At 32.0% G+C, this 19,311-nt stretch overlaps 1 protein-coding gene across 1 annotated transcript in view; it reads left to right on the forward strand.

Moving 5' to 3' along the window:
* Positions 1–19,311, forward strand: part of LOC118192967 (major facilitator superfamily domain-containing protein 6-like) — a 52,967-nt gene that overhangs the window by 11,484 nt on the left and 22,172 nt on the right. Inside the window, exon 2 of the mRNA XM_085813819.1 lies at positions 1,553–1,803. Within this exon, the coding sequence (XP_085669945.1) occupies positions 1,642–1,803 (162 nt within the window). The 5' untranslated portion in view covers positions 1,553–1,641. The remainder of the gene's footprint in view (positions 1–1,552; positions 1,804–19,311) is intronic.

The following is a 19,311-nucleotide window of genomic DNA, read 5'->3' on the forward strand; positions in this document are numbered from 1 at the left end:
AGGGCGATAATATTTGGTGGCAACAATTTGAAAAGCGATACAATGTATTTGAGTGTTTCGACGCAAAATGCCATTTCAAACTAATATCCCAAAAGGGAAGTCTAATAAAATAAAATAAATGAAGAGGATAAGGAAAGCAATTACTTGAGAAATATAATGCATATATATATATATAGTAACAGCATAAGTCTGAAGACAATTAGCTTTTTACATTATATACAGCTTTGTAATTACACTATGTACAAATCCTTCAACTGAGTAGAATAACTCGATTTCGAACTAAGTAAATTTAAGATCATACAACATAGATATATGTATAATCTTAAATTCATTTAGTGCGAAATTAAGTTATTCTACTACTTGTGCAATTGCTGCAGATGTCATTCATTTGCAGAAAAGAAGAAAATAAATTGATTTCGTAATACACAATGTTGATAAGTAGATTCATAATAAAGCATTATTTTACGTAGAAAGAAAGAAAAAATGAAAAACAATTTTTCTTATTTTATAAATGACGTAAAAAATCTAATAATTATATTTATATAATTAAGATAAAATTATAAAATAAATAATTAATGATATAAAATTTTATGCTTAGTAATAAAAAATGTAAAATTATTATATGTTACATGCAAAATGTTTAACAATTTTTGTATTAACAGAACTCTGTTAATGATGGAAACAATGAAACATTCAGTTTTAGCGCAAAAAATCAGTTCACCCGAATCTACTGTTTCACGGAAAATTTAAACACGTCGGTAAATGCGCCAAGCTGTTCAGCTAGATAGACGCAGTTCAGAATTTGAAAAAGTGTTAAAAATAGAAAATCGAAATGTAATCAAATGCAAACAGACTATAAATTAAACTTTTCCAGTTTGTTAGACTTCTCGGAACATAAAACTTCCGTCAAACAGAAAAATATATTCCAGTAGATTTAGTTGGTACTTAGAACAAGGTAAAAAAATATGTCGCTCTCTAGCTTAGAATACCAAATCACCCGTATTCAAAGCGAAATAATATTCTATTTATATGGGAACCAATTAGAAATTCTGATTCGAAAGAAATATCACATTATAGATTAATTAAATTTGTTAAAATAATAAGGAAAACTCAAACGATTGGCACCAAGTTGTTCAGCGAGCTAAAAGTTCAGAGTAGCCGTTGTGTTTCGGACACGTAATTTACATTCGCAATTTCATTGGCTGTCGTCAAATATGTCTGTGAGACGGACTGGCGCAGGACTCACAGTTTTGCAGAGATAGTTGTTCTCGAGATATATCTCCTCGCGTAGACGGAGCTTTGACCAACATGTAAAATATATCATTTAAATCTTTCCATATATGGGTCACTGGAAATGAAAGCTGAAATTTCAAAAAAAGTACTCTGGAACTACCTAACGGATAGAAATGTTTAACGTAAGTTTTGTTGACATGGAAAACCAGTGTGAAAGGAAAATTTTCCAAAAAGAAAGAAGGTAAAGTTTCAGAAATAAATTTAAATTCTGATTTTGAAAAAATGCAAATAAAAGTTAATGTGTCCTTTTTTTTTTCAGGTACTACCCGACAATATTTCTGGGTGCTTTGAGGCTGTACAAAAGGGTGTTGCTCTTTAAACTTCCTTGCTGTGAAACTAACATATAAAATGATGAATGCTAATAACCAGGAATCTCAACACTTTATTAGCATAAACACTAAAAGCGTAAGTTCCAATTCATGTGAAAAGCCAATTATATCTAACGGAGTTGTCCCAAAGCCTAATTATGGGACAAGCAACAAAGAAGATACGCAGGATGAACCAGATACAGTATGTATTTCTTAAAATTGAACTTTATTAATAGTGTCATAAATGAAATTATATTTATTCATTTTAATACAGATCAATATAGAAGTGGACAAATATTTCCTCGAGAAAAGTTTCATAATATGATGCATATTTTATAGAATAACAGGTAATAACTGTTCAATAGCTTTATTAGTAAATGTTTGAAGTGGAAGCCAACAGGAACTTTAATATTACGAAGAAATTTTAATTAGCTCCAATAACTGGTTTAGCTTTGCTATAAACTAAAATAATATTGTTACGTTTTTCTTTTCTGACACCAGTTGTTACGTTATTTTCTTCCTTCACGTTCGTACGGAATTGTTGGTTGTGCATTAGCACTGAAGGCGTAATGAGTACGTTTCCTCAAGCACAGAATTAAAGAATCATAAGTCAAAAGATTAACTACAAAATCTTTATTTAATAAAATAGGATAATTTTGCTTAACTTAAGCATAAAAAAAAGTAATAATGTTCAAGGACATTAAGATTGAAGCATTCAAAAGAATAACTTACATAGAATCATCATCAGTACTAAATATCATCAGGCTTACCTATATTAGGCAATAAGAAAAATAAACAGGAACATACTTTGCCATCATACCTGAAAGAGAAGAAAGTACTACTGGATTAGACCTTTGGCCAGGTACAAGTAGCTAGGGTGAAAATCAAATATAGTGCATTGCACACGAGCTTTACTTTCTCTCGCCAATATATACCTTGGCGCACGTTCGTTTCGTATGCCTTTCGAGTTTCATTATGCAAAATACCTAAATTTATGCTAACATTGCCCTTGTTTTGCTAATGAAACTCATACCAATTGTAATTCATTCCTGAAAAACTGAAATTTAGTTTTAGGAATTGGTTTAGTCATAATATCAGCAACCATTTCCTCTGTTGAAAGATAAGCAAGTTTTACTATTCCTTTGTTATTCAAGTCGCGTATATGATGAACTTTTGTATCAATATGTTTTGTGCGTGAACTGAATTTTTCAGATTCTACAAGTCTTATAGTAGACTGATTATCTTCAAATACCTTTATCGGTAGAGTTTGAGGTAGATTGAAATCTTCTGTTAATTTTAATAGCCATAATAGTTCTTGCGTAGCTTGCGATAGTGCAACATATTCAGCTTCTGCTGAGGATAAAGAAACACAAGTTTGTTTTCTTGAAAACCATGAAATACAGTTCCTTCCTAATAAAATAACACTTCCTGATGTAGATTTTCTATCTTCAATATCTTGTCCCCAATCAGCATCTGAATAAACTGTAATATTAGGTTCTTCACTCGACGAAATTTGTAAGGATAGGTTCTTTGTCGTGTTTAAGTATCTAATGATTCTTTTAACAGCATTCCAGTCCTTTTGACGTGGATTATTACACTTTCTGCTGAGTATGTGAGTTGAAGCTGTGATATATGGTCTTGTGATAGACGATATATACAAAAGACTTCCAATAGCTTGGCGAAATTTATCATTTGAAGTTAGGAGATTTTCTTCCTTGTTTAGGTTATAATAGTTCGTTTCCATTGGTGTGCTAGCGTGTTTCGCTTCTTCAAGTTGAAATTGCTTGACAAGTTGATTTATTTTATTTTTCTGTGATAAGAGATAACTTCCATCTTCCTTGCGATTTATTTCCATGCCTAAGAAATATTTAGCTTCACCAAGATGCGTTATTTGGTAACGTTTCTTTAAATCATTAATTGTTTGAAGAATTAGTCCTTCTTCTGTAGAACTTATTAGGATGTCATCAACATACACTATTAAATTAATTCTTTTATCACGAACCACTTTTGCGAAAAGACAAGGATATGCTTTGCTTTGACTGAACCCCAGATTCTTCAGTGTATTTTCAATTTCTGCATTCCAGCACCTAGCTGCTTGTTTGAGACCATGAATCGACTTCTGTAATTTACAAACTTTATGTCTTTCTTCCGGAACCACGAATCCTTCTGGTTGTTCCATATATATTTCTTCATTTAAGTTGCCGTACAAAAAAGCTGTTTTAACATCTAGTTGATGTACCTTGGCATTATTATACGCTGTCCATGCTAAGAAAACTCTTATCGTAGTGTGTTTCACTACTGGTGAAAAAGTTTCATCATAATCACTGCCGTATTTTTGAGTAAATCCTTTGGCTACTAAGCGTGCTTTGTATTTTATATTTTTACCGGTTTCACCATATTTTGTCTTAAACACCCATTTGCTGCCTACTGCATGTTTTCCTGGTGGTAATTCTGTAAGTTTATAGGTTTCATTTTCTTTTAGAGAATGTATTTCTTCTTGCATAGCCTTGATCCAAGGTTCTTGTTCACATTTTGGTAAGTTTAGAATTTCTTCAAAGCTTTCTGGATCTTTAATTTAAGGTAAGATTGATTCTTCGTCTTCTGCTTTATAAGAGAATCTTTCCGGTGGGACCCCTTTGGTTGATCTGCTAGAAACCCTTCTTTCTACATTTTCTTCACATTTAATTAACTCTTCGGAACTTTTTGAATCTTCTGTAAAATCATCGCCAAGAGATGTTTCTTCATTATTTTCTTCATCTTCTTGCGAGTTATTGAAGTGAATTAATTCTAAATCTTCAGCATTATTTTCTACAAGTTTGTCAGGTAAAGACGCGTTTTCTAAAAATTTAACAGTTCTACTTACTATTATTTTTCTTCCACCTACAGAAATCCTGTATCCCTTACTTCGTAAATCGTATCCTACGAATATTCCTTCTTCGGCTCTATTGTCGAATTTACGCCGTTTTTGTTTGTTCACATAATAAAATGCTGTACAGCCAAATACTCGTAAGTGACTTAAGTTTGGTTTTCTACCATTCCACAATTCATATGGTGTTCTATCTGTGGCTTTAGTTGGTAACCTATTTTGAAGATATGCAGCAGTAGCTGCTGCTTCAGCCCAGAATCCTTTCGGTAATTTAGAGTTTATTAGCATAGCTTTTGTCATTTCTATTAAAGAGCGATTTTTCCTTTCTGCGACGCCGTTCTGTGCCGGACAATAAGGAACCGAAGTTTTTTGAAAAATGCCGAGTTTCTTTAAATAATTTTCAGTACTTTCGTTACAGTATTCTGTACCGTTGTCGGATCTGAGAACCTTTATTTTCTTTCTAAATTTATTTGTTGTCGATGCAACATACTGTTTAAGCTTGTCGAATACTTCATCTTTTGAAGTAATAAAATAAATTTGAGTATAACGCGAATAGTCATCAATGAAAGTTACGAAATATCTTTTCCCTCCTAAGCTGTTGACTTGAATTGGCCCACACACATCTGCGTGCACTAAATCCAGTGGATTTTTAGATCTAAAACTAGTTTTGGGATAAGGTGTTTCAGTTAGTTTCGCTTTTACACAAGTAGAACATTCCACACTATGAGTGCATTTGCCAAGTTTAATGCCGTCTGTCAAATCATTTTTCTCAAGTGTTTTTATGGCATCTATATTTCTGTGGCCTAATCTTTGATGCCATTTTAGTATACAGTTCGTATTTGAACATGAAACATTATTAGCTAAGTATGCTTTCTCATCAATTGGGTTTACGATCGATTTATATAAACCTTGCTGAGCGTTGCCGTCGGCTACGAGTATATTGTTACGCTTTATGTAACACTTATTACTATCAAATGTAACAATGCAACCTTTATTGGTAACAGATTGAACAGAAAGTAAATTACTATCTAAACCTGGTACATACAATACATTTTCCAATTTTATTTGTGTAACCTGACCCTTTAAGTTTTGAACTTTAAAATAGCCTTCACCAATACCATAAGAATTTAATTTAGCACCATTGGCTACAGTTACTATTTGTTTATTAGAGTCATTTAACTGAGAGAAAAAATTCTTATCACTCGTCATATGAGTTGAGGCTCCCGAGTCGATAACTCATTCTTGCGTTTGCGTGTTTTCATGTTTATTTTCCACTTTTAGAACTTGATTAAACTGAATCTGTGTATTTTCAGTTTCAATACTTTTAAAATACTTATTTTCTTTAAGTTTTGTTATGTTTTCTACACTTTGCGTATTGCTATTTGGCATGCATTACTTTTATAATTTTGAGAATAATTTCTTACTTTACTATTATTTACATCTGTTTTCGGGGAAGTTCTAGCGTTGCGTTTTAAATGAAAACAGTCATTTATCGTATGGTTATTTCTCTTACAATAAGTACAAAATTGTGTAACATACTTTGGTTTATTTTCGCTTTTACTTTTTAAAGCAACTGAATCGTACTTTTGAACTTTCTTAGTTTCCACACGTCTACAATACTCATCTATTAGTTTGTTTTTAACATATTCTAGCGACAATTCAGCTTCCGATTTACTTTCTATTGCAGTTATTAAGGAGTTGTATGAATTTGGTAAAGAACATAGTAGTATTGCTATTAAGTTATTTTCTTTAATTTCTTCACCTATACTACGCAGCTTTTCAGCCAACTCTAGTACTCCTTTGATATGTTCCTGCATTTTAGAACTTTCATTATATCTAATGGAATATAGTTTTCTAAGAAGAAATAACTTATTTGTTAAATTTACACGTTCATGGACACATTTTAACTTCTGCCAAACTTCTTTTTCAGATTTACTATGTAAAACATGGAAAATTTGCGAATCCGAAATGTTTAGACATATTAAAGCTTTAGCTTTACGATCATTCTTTAACCAAATATCAGTATCAGTTTCCGGTTTTTCTTCGAATACAACATCATCTAAACCTTCTTTTATTAGAAGTTGTTTTATTTTAAATTTCCACACTGAATAATTTTCATCTGTTAATTTTTCTATACAAATCGATTCTTTTAGAATAGACATTATTACTTGTTACAATTATTCTTATAAACTTTGTAACTAGTTTTTTTTTTTTCAACAAAGAGTTTTAACACTTTATGCCCCTGGAATCTTACAACATTACAAAGTTTCAATTTCTCAGTCTCATAATCTTTTGTTGGTTGTGCATTAGCACTGAAGGCGTAATGAGTACGTTTCCTCAAGCACAGAATTAAAGAATCATAAGTCAAAAGATTAACTACGAAATCTTTATTTAATAAAATCGGATAATTTTGCTTAACTTAAGCATAACAAAAAGTAATAATGTTCAAGGACATTAAAATTGAAGCATTCAAAAGAATAACTTACATAGAATCATCATCAGTACTAAATATCATCAGGCTTACCTATATTATGCAATAAGAAAAATAAACAGGAACATACTTTGCCATCGTACCTGAAAGAGAAGAAAGTACTACTGGATTAGACCTTTGGCCATGTACAAGTAGCTAGGGTGAAAATCAAATATACTGAATTGCACACGAGCTTTACTTTCTCTCGCCAATATATACCTTGGCGCACGTTCGTTTCGTATGCCTTTCGAGTTTCATTATGCAAAATACCTAAATTTATGCTAACAGGGATTCGTGTGGATTTGGAGTGAATAACGACGACACTTGATGGAGTATCGAAACACACTTTACTTAGCCAATATTAATCAAGACAGTTCCAAAATCACCTTACAGTCGTCGAAGAACTACTATAAACACTCGCTGGAACAATCAGCGACACAGCCTTCAGGTTATCAGGCTATAACGGTGGAGACAGCTTCACGGCAGAGCACTAGAGTACAGCTTCCGACTCTGCTTGGTCGTTCTCGGAACTCCACGTACTCTCGAGACTCTCCACGCTACAACTCGCGATGCACTCGACGACACACAGAGCACAGCTCCCGACTCTTCGGTTCAGTCGTTCTCGGAGCTTAACACCTCTTTCGACGATGCACTAACCGCGATGAAACTGACCGCGGACCAGCAGGGTTTATATAGCTCTCGGCTTGTGTTCGAGAACATTCTGGGCTAAACCGGTAAGAATTCGTTCCAGAAGGTTCTCCATCCATCCACGGCATATTGCCAATTTTGTCCCCAAATGTCGTCAAATGGACGATTTCTAGCCAAATGTGGCAACCCTGGCTTCCCTAGCCATTTTATGACAATCCTAAACCTTCTTTGCTTCACCGCGCCTGTACATTTCGTAACAATATTATATAGCTGATAGAGTAATAGGAGAAAGCATGCCGCTTGCCTTTAATTGTAATGCATGGAACATTACATTTAAATGAATCATTTAATTGTAATCTTCCTTCCTTTTATCTATTAACTAAGTGTTGAGGAACCTAGTCAACTACTAGGCGAATAATCGCATAAGTCAAAGAACGGAAACGTAAACTCAAAAAGGGTTAATTACCCTTTATTGCTCAAGATAAAGATTCACAGATGGTCCCTTTCTCTGGACTTACAACAAAGCCTTCACTTGGGCTTAAACTAAAAAATGCAAGAAATAAGGATTTAACTAATGACTAACTAAAGAGATTTAGCCGAAAACACAATTTTTTAACTAATTGGCCCGTATTATTAAATTAGCTAGCGAAGCTATCAAGGGCACGTAATACGGCCGAGCATAGTAACAGCTTAGAGAGACGTAGCCAAAAGGCAAACGCGAGCTATTCGGGAATCCAAATTTTTTCTACCGAAGTCTGTAGACTGACTTAAATACTCTAAACTACTCATTTGCATTTAAAGCGATTCTAAAAACTCCTTCTGGTGAAATGTACGCTGAAGCTAGAAGCGACAGGAAAATCGTATAAACTTAAAAACTGGTATATAATTAGGATATACCTTGCATAATTATTTACAAACTGAACCCTCATGAGGTATCAGAAAGCTGCAGTTCAACATATACATAGAGATATTATTCTAAGATAAGCATATTTTACCCTATTCCCTTACAAAAATCGCAATCTTTAATATCGGTTAATGAAGTATATCCATCTGAGAGAAGGGATTGCAAGAGAAAGCTGGAGAAATAGTCTGTTCTATGAGATGCACATGGTTTTGTAGAATGTTCGGACATTCTACAACATTCTACAAAACTGGTTATGCTACTGAACTACTAAACAACTTACGAGTCTGATAAATGCTATGAAAACACAATCTAGATTATTACCCAATCACTTGCTTCCAAGATGGGAAAGCGGTTAGTAATGTTGATTGCCGTATCGAAGGGCCTGAGTTCGAATCTGAAGAAGATATGGATGTTTGAAAATGTATTAGTGTCTGTGCGGCAGGCGGGTGCTTTCTCTCAAAATTGGGGCGGAACTGAGCAAAGTCGGAGGGTCACCTGCGTGGTGCTCAAGGTTATGGCCAACAATACACGCAATCTAGTACTGCTTGCCACGATAATAATTCGTGGACTTGTTCTCATTACAGACAAGTGAGATTAGTAACAACAACAACAACAACTCAGTCTCTTTTATGTCTGAAAGCTGATTAATTTTTCAACTAGTTTCTATGGTTAAACTCTGAATGCGTTTCAAGGGAATCGCACAATAATTATAAAATCCGAAATAAAAAAAAAATACAGCAAATTAATGAAAATTGATCTGAAAAAATAATGTTCGGATGTGATAATTAGTATATGAGAATGTCATACTAAAAATAATGCTTCAGAATTGAAGATTGGAAATCAGAGAAGAATGTAATTATGTTATTTAAAGTAAATAGCAAAAACGTACAGTCATAACACCATTAAGTATAATAAAGTCTAAACTATAATATCATAAGAAATTAAGGAGAACCTGATTTTTATAAATGAAACGGCTTATATTGCAATTTAAAATACTGAAGTAGCAAAAGAAAATAGAACACAAGAAAGTAAATGAAGTCAAATACGTATGCATGTTTGCGACAAAAGTATAGAAAATTTTTAATTCTATGCAAATGTTTTACAAATATGAGCTGTCAAATAACAGAGAAAAATTTAAAGTTCGTAAATCCAATATTTAGATTAAAGTATGTAGGGTTCCTCTATGCTAATTAGCCAGTTATTTTATGATTTACACTTTTACTGTCATTTCTCTCTTCCGTTTCCACGCCAGAATGCAAATTAGTTCGCATATATTTAAATTGAGTTTTTGAGACTGGAAGACAGAGCTTGTTCTGCCTCTCAAAGCCACGTTAACTAGGTTGCTATATCACGTAAGATTTGTAGTCTTCGGGCTTGCATTGTACTTGCCTATATTTGGATATGCACCCCCGTGCAGCAGATTTTAGTAAGTTTTAGATTTTAGTGCAATTAAGTTTACAGAAATAGTTTTACTCAAATCAGCACATTTTCCTTGCAGGAACCATTCAAGTTCAGTGTTTACAGCTGAAAACATTTTGTCAAACTCCAATAAAAATCTAAACCTACTAACCATTTCAGCTATCATACTCTTGTTAGCCTTCGAAATTTCATCTGTTTCCAACGCCTGTATTCATTGTACTTCTTTCTATATATTTTGCAATTTCTCTACGAAATCCCATTCTGCACCAAATATGCAACCAAGGATCCTTTGCTCCAAAGGAATAAATCTTTAATGTTTCTTATCCTAGACATTTTAATCCCATCTTTATAGATATTTTCTTTTAATAAAATTTGTGGCTCTAGTGTAGCATTGGGTGCCCCTTCGATTAGCGACAATTTTTTTTTTTTTTTTTTTTTTTAATTTTGGCAATGAAACCTCATTTCTGGTTACCATTATAGTTTTAACTTTGTTATAGCTTCTGATTTTATTTAAATGAAAATAGATCGATGTGTACATGGACAAATTTAAAGCAGTGCGCTGTGCCTAGTTTGTGCAATTCTAGGACGTTTTTTAAAGTGAAAACAGATCGATGTGTGCATGGACACAGAGTTTATGCAATTCTTTGACTTCTTATTTTGGTTTTGTGTAGCGGCCATTCTGAAATTGTGTTTGTGAAATTTTTTTTTCTTCTTCCCTATTTCGAATTAGATTTAGGTTTGCTTAAATTTTCAAATTTAAAATAAATAGCCCCAGCTTGTCTGCCAGGGCAGAAGGAACACTGTTTTGCTTTACATTTATTTTCATAAAACAATTTGTGTTTCAACGCAACATCTCTTTTCTAGTTTATCCTTTTTTTTTTTTTTTTTTTTTTTTTGCCGATGTCATATTTTTACATTCAGTCTTATAGTGACCTTGAATAAAAAGTGAACAGACTTGCGATGTTTTCAATATCAGCTCCGCTGCTGACTGCTACTATTAGCGTTGATTGCTACGACTCGAAGGAAAATTTCGTTTCTGGTTTCGAAAATTACTAGTCCAAAGGGGCTTTGTCCCTGAAGAACATGATGTTTAATAAATAAAGGTAACACACAAAATATTAAAAAAAACGCCGCTTTGGACGTAATTTAAAAAATGAAACCTTTCAGATTTTTTATATATATATATTTTTTGTCTGTGTTGGTTGAAATATATCACAAAAAGATAAATTGATCGCATTATGCAAATATTTCATCAGTTCCTGTAAGATGACAATTATTTATATTTTGCTTAGAAAATTCGAGAGTGAATTCTACTGGCAGATTTTTTAATATTATGTTAGTTGGTATTATTATATATGTTTACGATTTGATTTTCAAATCCTCTAAGCGACTAATTTGAGTTTGAGCTTCAAAATAAATGTCGGAAGAGTTTTTAACAAGAGTCAGATTAGAATTTTTTAAAAATGTCTTTTTGTCCAAACGTTTCTTAAATTAATTTAACAGCCTGTTTATAGGTTTCTGGACTCGTTGAGAATCCTTTAATGCTAGCAAGAGCCCTACCAACTAAAACAACTTTAAATTTCAAAATTTGTCAACCTCAGTTAAATCAGAATTATTATGCACAGAAATTTCACGAGAATCGAAACACTACCAAGTGTAAGAAATTTATATAACATATTACTTTCTTCTTCTTTATTTCTTCTTATAATATATGATAAGAAATAAAGAAAGTCATTAATTATTTAAATGCAAATATATGTGTTTTTATTTATACTTCAAGGAAAAACTTAATAAATAGGAAAAAATAGTTATCTGTTGTCAAATTTTTCCCCACTCGGTTTAACTTTATCTGAAAGCTTTTGAAACTTTTCTGAACTCTCTGAAAGTTTTTATAATTTGTTTAGCTTTAGTTTAAATCTTTAGTTTAAATATCTTTAGTTTAAATAAATAACAAATTTGAGTCAAGTTATTTAATGATGAACTAAACACATCAGAATTATTTAAAGAAATGCCAGTCTCAGAATACAATATTTAGGTATCAGTATATTTCATTTACAAACTGTAATTAACGAAAATATCGTATGGATTCCAAACTTTAGATTTAGCATAAAAAATACATATAAATTTGATTCTTTTCCTTTGCAGTATTATTATACCCTAATTATCATTAAAACCAAATTTAAAATCTATTTAAAATATTTTCTTGTTTCTTTAATAAAATTTTTGGGTTTTCATCCGCAGAGAACCCGTTGGCGCTTCGGGAAAGAACCCGTTGGCGCCATTGAAATTTTTACTCGCCAAGCTCGCGGCTCATTCTCGATGAACCGAGCCGTAAACGTGATTTTTAGTGCATGTAAATTCAAGTTAGCAAACAAAACATTATATTAAGCATATGGTAGTAAAAATTCACAGAGAATAAGCATGTAGATGTAAAACTAACCGGTTAAACGTGATATACGAAAATAAACCTGTCTTTTTCATAATATATTTCACAATACAAATAACCTTCAACAGAAATCAAATTTTCTTCAATAGCATTGTTAATAAAACTAAAACTTTATACTTTTTATTATTTTTTAAGTTATTTGAACTGTATTCCTTACACCAGCAGTGGTTTGCTAATTTTGATGACCATGGGGATGCATCAAACTACTATGTCATCTTAGATAATCAATAATATTTTTTATTTCAATTTAATCAGCTATTTATGTCGCACCTGCCATCCTCTGAAAAGTTATTCTTAGAAAAGCATTAACAATATAGTATCTTGTTAAAATTTTACGCCATAAAAATTGGAGCCGAGAACTGGCATCCATCGACGAAAACTTCTTTAATTATACGAAAATATTTCTATCTATTCGTTGTTAAAAAATAACGTGGAAAATCAGAAAAAATAATAATAAATAAGAGAAGAATATAAATCTCCAAATGCGAACAACGACAGTGAGATAATTCAACAAAATGAACGCAAGAGAAATGGTTGCAACCTTCAAACAAGCAAAAAGAATGAATCCGATAGGACACCAGGTTTGAACTATTATTGTCAAAGTTGGCGATGTTTACATTTACCGGGTTCTCTGCGGAAGTGCTTCCAAATTTTTCTCTTAAAGAAAAATTGTAGCCCGTGATCTGTTTTTATATCGTCCATTCCCACCGCATGCAGTTTGAGCTTGACTCTACTATATAAAAGGCCTTCAGACGTTTGGAATTTTATTGCACAAAACGGATATATGCTGGCTCCATCTATTGTCATGTTTTCTAATAATGTTTTACTATAAATTATGTCTGAAACTTTTCTGTTTCAACTAGGTGATTATACACAAAAGTTTTAATCTTTTGTATAAAAATTTTATCTTTTGCATAAGATATAAATTTTATCTTTTGTATAAAATATTTTTACACAAAAGATAAAGTATATGCATGACGTTAGCATTCTTTATACACTGTAAAACGACTCTTCTGGATAATTGTATTATCACGCAGAAATTTTTAAAACATTTTCCTAATCTTAGTACTGTTTTAATTAAGAATTTCACAGAATTATGTATCATGAAATGCTTTTTAAATTAAATGCTTACCTTTAATTTAACGTAACTCAAATGTTTCTCAATGTATTAGCAACAAGAAAAATTTTAAGTTTTGTTTAAACTATATAACAAAAATTAATATTTTTTATAATTAATAAACTTGTTAAAATATTTTTCGTAATTAAAAAGTACATTTCATAAAGGTTAAAGCCTTTCAATTCTAGAAATCTTGGTTTAGTGAAATTATTAACAATTAACTAGATTCTTTGAATGATTGTTTAGTGTTTACACTGACATACTATTAGAGATCTAATAAGCGAAATTAGACTAGTTAGATTTTTCCACTGTTAACGATATAAGTAATGAAAATTCTTTTCATTCAATTTATAAGAATGATCTCATGATGCCTGCAATTTTTTTTATTAATTTATATGTGCGTAGTTCAGTGCCTAATAAGCTGGATTTGGCAAATGAAAATGTAATATGTCTCTATTAGCGAAGTCGAAATTAAAACACCATTAAAGCCTTTTGTTTTTAACTTTTTTTCTGCAGTAATAATTATTTTCAACTCAAGATTAAAAAATGCATAATGAAAACTCCATGAATTTGAAAACTGTAGTCTCAAATTGAAAATAAAATTTCGATATATTTCTTTTGTAAACATGTAAAGAAATGTGTTAATTTTAGAAGAAAAATCAGAAATTACTGTTTTAAGAATTCTTTCATTGTGCTTCCTAACTTCGGCACCGAATTTTGATAAATTTACGTAGAATTTATTTTGTCGGATTTGCTTGTTACGGTTATAAAACCTAAATGAATAAAATTTTCGAACTAATGGATAAAATAAAAAAAGGAGAAAATAGAAAAAAAAAAAAAAAAAAAAAAAAAAAAAAAAGAATAAACTCTGAAATTTTTCAGATTTTAGCTGTAGCCCAGAAGAATTTTTTAAGATTTTTTACGCTCTCTTTGAGATCGCAGCCACCAATTTGCTATTGCTCTTACACCTGCTAATCATTTTTTTTGTCTTTTTAGCTTTATTGTATTAATATTTTTTGTATTAAATTAATTTATTAAATATAACGTTCTTGGCCTTTACATCACATAAAACTCAGTTCTCCAATAAATCCATAAAATACTCAAAAACAACATATCTTTAGAATTTGCGACAGACAGTGCCAGGCGCTGGAGATAAATACGTTTTATCCTCTACAGTTTTGGCAATGCTCGCTTTGAAATCGTTGAGTTTGTTAGCCAAAAATTCCTTCAATTTTTACAGATTATGAAATAGATAATAAAACAAATTTGATATTGAAAATTCGGTCTTCCAGAAACGCATGTTCATGTGGAGAAGTATATTTTTCAAATTTTGATGGCTCTAGGTGCCGTCGCTTTTTATGCGAGAAACATACACACATTCATGCAGATTCTTTATGATTTGATTTATTTAAATATAATAAAGGGCGGTAATATTTAGTGGCAATAATTTAGAAGGTGATTCAGACTTTTAGAGGGATTCAACGCAAAATCTCGTTTTGAGCCATTTGGGCTAACGCCCCTTCTGGACTAGTAAATAAAAAAAATTAAATAAAGAAAAGAAATTAAAAAAAATAAAAAGAAAAGTTTGTTTATCATCTGTGGAATGGCACTAATGCATAAAATTGGAGATATTTCAATATAATTCGTAAAAACATAAATGTTTGTTTCAGAAAGTAGGGAAAATTCATGCTAACGAGTTGCTTAAAACCATGAAATGTGTAATATTTCCTCTCACTGCTTGATTTCTTGTGGAACAAACTGGGTACAGACGTGACAGTTTGCGGTTCCTATGCAAAGCGAAATTTTCAAAACACTGAAAAACGAAATTTTCATAAAGATAACTCAGAAACAGAGTTTTCCTCTTCGGATAATTTACCATTGTTATAAAAATTAATAATTAAGCATTTTCAGCTAAGCCAATGCACCAGCTAGAATTCGGCATATAAAGCTTCGCCGGAAGACGTAACAAGACTAATAAAAACTTAGTCAGAACCAAATTTAAAAAATGTTTTGATACTAAAAGTACGCATTAAAAATGCTCGCAGATTTACTATTTAATATCACACTCGCTGCATCGAGTGATGTCTGAAGTATAAATTTTTATGCATGTGCCATAATGCATTAAACACTCCACATACGAATTATATTTACTTAAAATATTTGTATTTTATAATATATTTAAAGCTTCAAATTTACATACTAATTACTATCATAACCATTCTACTGAGTTAAATTAGCGTTATTTTCGACAATTGTTTTCAAATTTTATATTATGAAAATATAGTGAAGTTCGCAAATAGTAGAGTAGTAATTCGCTTAAGAGTAATAATTCAATCCAGACATTTTCAAAAACATCAATAGGATTTGGGTGGTTTGTACTTTGTCATTTTTCTATGAATATTAAGAGAGATCTTTACAGTCCTTTGACTACGCCATTACAAAGATCTTAAGATAAATGAAGGCAAATTTAGCGAAAATTTTATATTATTTATACGAATAGGAATCGCTTACAAACTTTTAGTAGCATTGTTTTAGTAGTATCATTTAATACTATTAAAGAGATCAATTAGATTCTGAGTTTTAATAGTTGTGAGGTTCCTTTGTGTTGGTGAACCAGTTATTTTATGTTATGAATCTTTACTGTTACTTCTTTTTTACCATTTTTCGCCAGAATGCAAATTTAGTTCGCATATATTTATTGTTAAGATTTTGCATTGTAAGACAAAGCGTGTTCTGCTTCTCGATGCCACTATACTAAGTTACTAGATGACAATAAGGCTTTCAGTGTTCATTCTTGCCTTATAAGTGCCGATATTTGATATCCCCGCCGGTTAAACTTTGAGCCGTTAAATTGATTTGTGTAGACTTCGAAAACTAGCTTATTTAATTCAAATTTTAGATTTCACTTTTTGTTACTATAAGGTATCTCACCACAAGTGGCTGGCTGAGTAGTAAGCACAATGTGTGCTTCTTTTCTTCTTTAGTTTTAAGTAGAGGTCTTTTAGACGCTCTGAAGTTTCAGTTGTTATTTTAGACTAGGCAACAATTTGCTAAAGGTCTAACAAGAGTTTGAACACTTTCGATGATTGCGAAGAACATTAAACTTTATATAGTGTTATAGTTATTGCTACAAAAATGAATGATTCAGTAACTGAAGAGTTACAAAGCATTAAGATCATATCAATTTTTTAAAACGTTATGAGGATATTTTAAGTAAAAAATATGAATTTAAGTTAAAAATATTAACATCTCAATGATGCACTTACGACTGTTTAGATGAATACTGCTAACATTAATATTACGTCAGTAACAGCGCTTTTAAAGCAATTTGGGACCTAAAGGTTCTTTAGAGACCTGAAGGTTCTCTAAAGATGATCATTTTATATTTTTTAGATGCTTCATCAACGAAAATATTTTGAACATAAGTAGATGCAAATTAACAAGAATAATCTCCGGTATCTGCAAGTTATCGAATCTTCTTTTTCATGAAGAGTCTTTAATGTTTAATGTTCTTTACAATTAATAATTATTTAATGTTCCTTTATGCATCTTCTTTAAGTCTATTTAGAGTATTTCTGGCCACAATTATATTTGGAATAGCAGCAGTTTGTCCCGATTTATGGTACAAATACGTTGCATCACAAAACATATTTGCTCATACGGGATAATAATATCATTATATACACGGCTATATTTCTTAGCAGTGTTGATGTAAGTTTGTCAAAATTCCGTTTAGAATTATCTGATAAGAATAAGGATAAACGAGAGACAGTTATTGTATGGAGTTTGAAAAAAATTAAAGCGGGGAATGTTAACTTTGAATTTTACAGAAAGAATTTAAACATCATTACTTCTTAGAGCAGATTTATAAAGCCACCCATTTTTGCGACCCTACCTCAAATAAAAGGAAAAAGTGCACAAAAATATTTGTTTTCATACGTATCACACTAACAGAAATTGCCAAATCTAAAATTCACTTTCTGAAAGAGGGAAGCATTGTTTTGTGTTGGCATATTTTAGCACTTCCGTTTCGTTGTCGCATGACGCGCATTTAGCATCCTATGAATTGCTTCCTTCTTTAATTCTCAAAGACTCACAGGAATTCGGGGATACGACTAATATAAGAATTAAATACTCCTGCAATAGATAATTTCAACTACTTAGACATAGCAAGTTATGATTAATCCTGAGGTGAGTGGCTAGCTTTAAAGTCGTTAAACTAAAAGAAGCTCACTTATTTATTTTACTCTATACATATTTATTTGTTTCATAAACTTACTTTAATCTTAAAAAAAAAAAAAAAAAAAAAAACAGAAATGCCTATAGCGGCAACTTAGACTGTATTTAGAAAGCACTTCAGAAATGAAACACTAGTGGTTAGATGTTTTATTCATCCAAACTGGTATAGACAGTTGAGTCTGAGAAGAGGGCCGTAGATGACTGGAAGTTCAGTTTTTAAGTACTTTTGTACATTTACCAACAACCAATCCTTCGGGATTCGAACATGGGTACTTCGGTACCGCAGTCGTTACGAATTGATTAGAATGATTAATTATATGAGAAAGCGCTCCCTTTGATAAGGTTTAGTAAACTTAACGATACATAGCTGCTCTTACGAAGACAAAATTTGAAAATACCGTTATTTGGGTAATAGTTTTTTTTTATATTATATTAGTCTTTTTTTGATATTATATTAGAAGCAATTTACGCCCCCATTTACTAATATTTGTCTGTCTCAGGATGACAGACAGTAAACAACAGAGAAGTAATTCTCTGTTGCCACAAACATTCAAATACTTTCTAAAGATAAGCGTCGTGTAGCTAATGACTGCCGCTATACAATAGAATTTAAAATATGTAATAAAGAAAGAGCAGCAGAACACTTTGGCCTGATAGTGTTATGAATTTTGTGTATATATAAATACTCTTAAAGAAATTATATGGAAGGAGGAATAGACACGGTTAAGAATAAAGTTAGAGAAACTGAAGATTTCTACTGTCGAACAAAATATCGATTACACAACTTCTGCTGCCGCCAAAGAAATTGACAGCACTAAAGAAATTCATAGCGACAGCAGGAAGCAATCCTGACGGTTTTAAAATTTTACTCGTGTCTTCTCAACCTCACTACAGCTGTCTGTTGTAATGAAAAGACCTCCTGGCAAGAATATAAGACTCAATACTCTGTAACGGCGTATGCAAATGGGTGGGATTTCCAACTAAGGTCTGCTATCTCGCCGCTTCGTTGAGAGCAGACGCGCCAGATATCCTTTAAACTCTGCTCAAAACTAGAGGCTATATTTCGAAGCTATATCTGGCGACTTGGAGCTGCATTTTGGCGAAAAGGGTTTAAAAGATTAAGTCTTCTCCCATTGACCTGTTTAGAAAGCAAGAAGGTTCGAATAAATTTTGCGTTGACTATCTGCGGTTAACGAGGTTCCTTCGTTTGCTAATTCAGGTTGTCCAGATGGTGACTGCGCAGCATAAAGTCGCTTTGTATTCTACGCTTCGCGAAGTGCGAATTCGAAACAACTGTTCACCATGATTTCCGTCGATAATACAATAGTGTTCAACAACCTACCGCTCAGAGCATTAGGCGATTTATTACATAATTCCAAGACACGGGTTATGTGTGTCGCTTGGCCACCCCCACATGTCAGACGAAAATGTGGAGTGCGTGCGACAGGATTTCGTACGTAGTCCACAGAAATCCACTCGTCATGCCGGTAAGGAACATAACATCCTCACAACACCTGTCTGGCGTGTTTTGCTGTTATACCTGTTTTTCAAACCTTACAATTACTGCAACCTGTTCGTACAGGTGACAAAGAACGACGTGG

This window comes from Stegodyphus dumicola, chromosome 3 (assembly GCF_044657685.1).
Source record: "Stegodyphus dumicola isolate Sdum_Otavi_A_Nest chromosome 3, ASM4465768v1".
NCBI classification, from domain to species: domain Eukaryota; kingdom Metazoa; phylum Arthropoda; class Arachnida; order Araneae; family Eresidae; genus Stegodyphus; species Stegodyphus dumicola.